Source organism: Ciona robusta, chromosome 2, assembly GCF_009617815.1.
Source record: "Ciona robusta chromosome 2, ASM961781v2".
Taxonomy (NCBI): Eukaryota; Metazoa; Chordata; class Ascidiacea; order Phlebobranchia; family Cionidae; genus Ciona; species Ciona robusta.
Window position 1 is genome coordinate 2,554,776 of NC_143236.1, and position 6,710 is coordinate 2,561,485.

At 39.4% G+C, this 6,710-nt stretch overlaps 1 protein-coding gene across 2 annotated transcripts; it reads right to left on the minus strand.

Annotated features, from left to right (window-relative positions):
• Positions 1-745: 745 nt before the first annotated feature.
• Positions 746-3,815, minus strand: LOC149740061 (brain-specific homeobox/POU domain protein 3-like). Of its 2 annotated transcripts, XM_089871417.1 has the most exons (9): positions 3,317-3,802; positions 2,654-2,831; positions 2,463-2,565; positions 2,200-2,393; positions 2,046-2,127; positions 1,817-1,927; positions 1,517-1,706; positions 1,221-1,349; positions 746-1,132 (listed from the first exon to the last, which is right to left on the minus strand). In XM_089871417.1, the coding sequence occupies exons 1-9, from the start codon at positions 3,479-3,481 to the stop codon at positions 1,118-1,120; spliced, it is 1,167 nt and encodes a 388-aa protein (XP_089727543.1). In that variant the 5' UTR covers positions 3,482-3,802; the 3' UTR covers positions 746-1,117. The 2 variants fall into 2 exon arrangements, with proteins under 2 accessions (XP_089727543.1, XP_089727542.1); XM_089871416.1 differs by having other exon boundaries at positions 2,046-2,393; positions 3,317-3,815.
• Between the last annotated feature and the right edge of the window lie 2,895 nt (positions 3,816-6,710).

Consider the following 6,710-nt stretch of genomic DNA (forward strand, 5'->3'; position numbering starts at 1 on the left):
TTTTAACATCGCCCACCAAGTCTACCTTGATGATAAATAAGCCGATATATTGCCAACTTTTTTATATTAAAATTGCCTAAATTCCGTTTATGCTTTAAATATATTTTTAGTGTTTGTACCACAGAAATGTGAACACCGTATTTGCCCAATCATATTTTTACCCACATTTTTAAGTATTGGTTAATTTAAGAAGGTTATTTCGATACTGACTTGTCGATACACCTGATAATACAATGTTGTGTAATGTCTATACGGTGCGTAGTTTTCGATTGCATTTACGACTTGTAATTTCATAGAAAGTGAACCCACATACAAAAACAAATATTTGGCATGAAATGGTATCATGCAAAATACTCGGGCCAGCTACTGAATTGCCCAAGGCCCCGGGCACGTGGCAGAAGATTAAATTATGTAATGGCTTTTTGCTGGCAAACAGCTGCCTTGGAAACACGAGTGAAGCGCAAGACGCAGCGGGAGACAGAAAACGCCTCCATATATTTTATGGCTTATTAGATTTTTCTCTAAAATACATTTTCCTACACTGAGTATCAATGCTGTTGATGTAAGTGATACAACTTGTACCGTATGGCTTACTGTGGTTTCTGTTGAAGTTAAACCGTATCGAGCTTCACTACATTCTTTAGCATCCGAAATACATAAAACCCTGCTATAGCATATATATGCCTGTGTGTTTTGATTTTAACAGTCCAAGAGTATATGCTCGCCGATTAAGAAATGCGGCAAATTATTGACAAAATATTTTATTGCATCGAGGAACTGAATAGAAACTTGAAGTCGACCTCGCACCGAAATTGAAGAAACAAGAAGAAGTGAAAAGTGCAAAGAAAGTATTTACATAAGCAAGGTTAATTTGTAGGTATCTGCAGTGTACGAAACGAATTAGATACCACACTGCAGAGCGCACATTGGTAAACGAAGAACATAGGTCTATCACAGCGTAATCAATGTCTCTAAATCGACACGGCTCCAGGTACATTGAAAAATATACGAAATGTCAGTCGATCTCGGATAGGGCAGTGTTGAAGGTGCAGTACGTTTTATGGGATAGTGCAAAGCAATTGTGCTGTCGAATACATTGAAGAGGTCACAGCATATTCTACATAATCACGTCCTGAAATAATAAATAAATAAACTTAGTTTCACATACATGGCAAATTTTTTAAGTAGAACAATTAAAGTTTTTTTATACGAACACCCACCCCATTAAATGCTGAAAATTTCATTCTCTTTTGTTTCTGCCTTTGATTGCAAAACCACACACGCACGACGTTTTTCTTTAAGTCGAGCTTTTCCGCGATTGCAGCGATTTTCTCAGACGAAGGTCGGGGCTGGAAAGACAACAATAATTTTACAACTGTTTGAAATAATATCCACACGAGCAAGTCTAATTTTAATACAAGAAACGTCTCAATACTAAACCGACCTCCAACATTTTAAGTGATAGTTGTACACAAGCTAGATATACAAACACAACAACAAACATTGCGCTACCAACCTGCACGGCGAAGTAAGCCTCCAACGAACGTTTCTCCGGAGCAGCGATGGAAGTTCTTTTTCTCTTCTTTTCTCCCATAGCAGCATTCTCCATCTTCCTCCTGTGCTCTTCCTCCGCTTTTTCTAACCACGTGATCAAGATTGGTTTCAAGGCGACCATGTTGTTGTGACTGAGTGTCAAGGACTCAAACCTGTGCACACAACTTTATATTAAGCACATTCTACTTCATTGGCTACTTATTTAGTGGATAGTAGGCAATAATAACATTTATGTGCGGTTATACATGCTATTTTTACGAACCTGCAAATTGTGCTTTGGCTTAGCGATCCAACACCCGGTAGCTTGAGGTTTGCAAGAGCTTGCCCAACATCATTCTGCGTCACTCCAAGTTTAATGCGTCGCTGCTTGAATCTGAAACAATATTGATCCTGGGTAAGTGGCTGTCGGGTCAATGCTGATATATTTCTTGGCGTTCCTCACATTACGTCATCCACATGACGTCATAATTAGGTAATTCCCGCTGCCTTACCTTTCTGCGAAGGCTTCTAGTTCACGGGGATCGGCGTCGTACTCGTTGGAGGTAAAACTTGGCACGCTTGGCGGAGGGGAGCCTGTCACAAAGACATTTGTTACGTCATCATCCCATTGATCACGTGGTGTAGTGCAGCCAGACCCATATTTACCGGCTTGGGTGATGATTGGTGCAGAGATGGGCGTGACTGATACAGTCGAGTGCATTGCTGATGACGTAGGATGGAAATGATTCGGGGGGTTGTAGGTTGGGGCGGGGTGGGTGATGTAATGGGGCTGTGACGTCACGTCTGACGTCATCATCACCGACGAGTTAAATGTTGGCGGTTGATAAGTTGGAAGGCCACTGTAACAAAATCATGTTCATAATTCCTTTTATTTAATATAATAAGTGGTAATTGTCATGACAACGCACCAGTGAGAAGACCCAAGTTGGTCGATGACGTCACTGCTGTCAAGACTTGTTTGCAGCGCCGCTGAGTGGTGGAAAGCGGGTGGAGGGTGCATTGAACTGTAAACTGTATAAAGAATATTTGATGTCAAAATTTCAATTTTAAAATAGGTAAGTTCTGGGTGATCTATGTAGTTCAATGTTGTCATTCTTACCTGGTGGTGGTACGGCTGATGTTGTGTGTTGTTGCGTAACGTAGTGGGGGGCTGGGGGGTAATAACTGTGGTTGGTCGGTTCGGGTTTAAACTGACTTTTTCCGGGATATTCTACAGCGGCCAACGCTTCGGCCTGGCGAGCAAGAAAACTCTCATCGAATCCAGCAAACAGATTGCCCTGTCGAGAAAAATGTCATTTTATTTCTAATGCATAAATCGAGTATTATAATATCTACAGCGGCCCATATTATCGTGAGAAAGCTTGCAGACATGAGCTGCAGCTGTTTTGTGACGTTAAGTACAAGTTTCCATCCGACTCGGGCGCGGCCGGTTGTTTGTCTTTATACTTTGTCCCGGTTTTCCGATTTCACGATCATTACTCGCTTATGACGGGCGCGCCATTTTGTTGCCAAGCAGGCAGATGCGACATAATCACCGTGTCCGACGCAACATGTAATTAAAATATGTCGCGAAATCATAATTTCATCAAAGTCTGAACGAACCTTGTACCAAAGTCGTAAAAAAGCAAACCTTACGTATTAATATTTGTAGAAATACGAGCATTACGAAACTTTACCTTGTAAAAATGCGGAAACACAGTTCCGCAACACAGAAATATTTCTTGTCGTGTAAAATAGTTTAATAGAACATTAATATACTTACGGAATATGCCACTGGCGATGCCATGCAGTGTCGACGGACGGCATCTGCAGCGTTATGAAGCGGGGCGTATTTCTGTTCACCGTAACTTGTATTGAGTGGTGTCATTGTAGTAGGCGGTGAAGGAGGGCGGTGGTGATGGTGTGGAGCAAGCATGTTAGTAAACATATCGAATCAAAAAATATACAATAAGTCTGTATACAGCTTTTGCCTATAGATAATAATATGAACGTGAGTCTATATTGCATTGAAACTGTCGTGGCGAAAATTCGATTGATTTCTGTTGTAGCCTTACTTGTTCTGTTCTATTATTTTCACTTGTATAACTTTCACAATTTAACGACTTTCTTTATAAAAATGAATAATTAATCCACACCACTTGCATGGGGTGCGAAGGCAAACTTGCCACAAATTGCATTAATTTCTAATGAATTAACTCGAGTGCGACGAAAAGTTTGCTAAAATATTAATATTTTATAAAATCTCAACTCTCCTAGGACCAAATCGTTTAATGAATAATTCAACCCGAACTCTAGCGAGCACAACACTGAAATGAAACCCATGGTTCTACCACGACCGCCCATCGTGCGCCTTCCTTTCTCTCTGCCTTGCTACGTAATAATCGTTGCATTGTGTCATCTGGTTCTCCGGACGGGCGGGTTGGGTGTCACGTGTCCAGGTGTCTCTGACGTCACCACTATCCATCCGTCGAGCGGATTTTTCGAGAAAATACCGGAACTTTCGAAACCGGGTATCAAGGTGGAATGAGCATCAAATATTCAATACCTTGAAAAACTTGCTTAATAATCAATCACTGCGAGCACCGTGGCTTCCTATAAACTGGGCAGCCAGTGAATACGTCTTCCTTTACCCCCAAATCGATTGAGACTTTTCTTGCAAACATGAATTTGAGTATTTAAGGTTCCCAAACAGAGGCGGTATGATTCATTTTGTCAGAGCTGACGGGGTTTAGGGTATATTTACACGCGACAGATGCGTCGTGCGGCGAATTTATGAATATTTCGCGGCTAATTATCGCCGAACCTCTGCCTTTAATGGAAGATAGAGAGTGATCAAAAATCGATGACAGAAACCAAGTAACAGATGCGTTTTGTAATCTCGAATTGTGTGGCCAGTCCCGGGGAAAAGTTACACAAAGCGGTCATCAGATTATGACTGGTTGAAATCGGATTTTGTCCGGCGTTTGATAAAGGAGGAAAAAGTGTCCCCTCTATCCAAGGAATCGTTGATATCTTCATTAAATATAGAGGAGTGTGGGAATTCATGAATTTCTGATGCCGTTTCATTCATTAAATATTTAATTTTACGCACATTGTATCGGCGCAATGTTGTCAAGTCGGACACACGTATAATTGCCAACAACAAAAATTTTCCTATAGGTATATTTATGTTTACGCAAAAATAGGAAATTTTCGCAAAAATTAAGTGTAATATTTAAAAAAGTTCAAGGAAATATTTATTACACTGCACAACTTAGTCGCCATTTTGTTCCATAAAATATAAGCAATTGTATCTTTTTATAAGTTCTACTGCAATGTCAGTCAAAAAATCGAAGTGGTAAAATTTTGGAATTGGACAGCATTGCCAATACTCGTCGCCAACTTATAGTTTTTGTTTGATTTTTTTCACAGTGACGAGGCTTGCGTGAGTACGATGTCCGTAGCTCAGCGTGACGAGAAAAACATAACATTCTTTTCTTTTGTGAGGACACAAAGGACACGCGACCTTCCTAATTTCGATCTCGATTAATTATTCATTAAGTCACGTGGCGGGCAAAAGTGTAAAGCTACAGCAGTCGCGGAGAAGACCCCCGTTTTGTGGAACGAACCCAAAACGATATTACAGCGCGACAAACGTGAACAACACACTCGGATGCTGTTTTTAGGTTTCGCTGACGTTGTGACAGCGACGTCAAGCGAAGTGTTGGCATGGGTCAACTGACAAAAGTTCCCCCGCCATGCTAGAAATCCCATTTATCACATCGACAGCAAACGTATGATTCAGTTTGCTTGTTTATTGTTAGTGTTTTGTTAAAGGTTTCCTATAACGAAAATGATAGATTTAATTTTTTGCATAAAAAAAACGGTAGATTTGTTGTTTTTGATATTATATCGACCTTGGCAGAAGATATAACTGATATCACTGTAAAAATAAAACATAGAAAACGGCACGACGACCTGTAAACAATAATATAGTACTGTGAGGGAAGACGGGACACCTTAAGCACATAATTTCCAAACATTCTGATCACGTTTTAAGCAATTAACAACGGTCTATGGGAGTTGTGAGGATAAGATTAATTCTTTGATTGTTCTATGTTTACTTCTAAATATGACAAGAAAATAGAATGAAAATGTGTCCCATTCTCCCCTATACCCACTATAAATTTATTTTCGCCATTCACTTGTAGTATGCTTTTTTGAAATTTTCTTCTTGGTTTCACCTCTATTTTTCTATCTCTGACTCGTGAGCGCCAAAACGCGGCAATGGAAAATATTCTAACACGCCCCTTGGGTATATTGACAAACGCCAGTTATATATTAATGTAAATGTAACCTTACCAATTATCATGCATTGCATATGGCACGCCCAAGTGACTAATCTATGCTTATAAACATTAGACGAATTCAGTCTCAAATTAAAAAACTTTAAACTTAAAACTAAAATGTGTTCTCGGTTCGGTTAATAAAACTATCAGAACGCTGATGTGTGGCCATTTTTATACAAAACATAACTATTTGAATCACATAGTGACGAATTCCTATACAATTCACCTTGAAAAAATTTTTAAAAAAAACTATGAGGCTTCACTAAAAGGCAAATTGAAATCGATCCGCTGTTGAAACATTCATCGATTGAAAATTACAAAAAAACAGCCTTGAAACTTTTGTGAAAGCTTTGTTAAAGTTGAGAATTTACCAAATTGAGTTTTAAATAAAAATCTTCGATCACTTTGTAAATGGAGCAAGCAGGAAGGTTAGGAGAATGTAACAGATTTAAGTTGCTTTATAATTTGGCTGCAGTATTTTTAGTTTTGCAGAGCAACTGGACTTACAGAGACTTGTAGGGTTTCTCTATAATTTTATTTGTTTCAATTCTCAAAGATAAGTCTCTAGTTAAATTACCACCGCCGTGTTTGGTTTAAGATAAGGATTCACACACTTAACTTCGGCAATACGTTAACAATGTACATATTACGCTGCGTCGAACATGCATATTACTGATTAGGTAAACTTAATATACAAATTCAGGCACCACCAGCGCTTAAATTATACTGAAGTACCGGACTGTACTAGATTTCCCAGTATTGTGATATGGCTTATTCTTTATATAGTAGGGGGGGGGGGGGGGGGAGATGGAACTTAGCGCATAATAT

What these genes read in the sequence shown, in the direction of transcription:
- LOC149740061 (XM_089871416.1), bottom strand. Translation starts at nt 3,481, where the DNA reads ATGTTTACTAACATGCTTGCTCCACACCATCACCACCGCCCTCCTTCA. An exon ending in ATCAGCCGTACCACCACCAG is followed by an intron (nt 2,566 to 2,653) that starts GTAAGAATGACA and finishes TTCTTTATACAG; the next exon opens with TTTACAGTTCAATGCACCCT. An exon ending in CAACTTGGGTCTTCTCACTG is followed by an intron (nt 2,394 to 2,462) that starts GTGCGTTGTCAT and finishes ATTTTGTTACAG; the next exon opens with TGGCCTTCCAACTTATCAAC.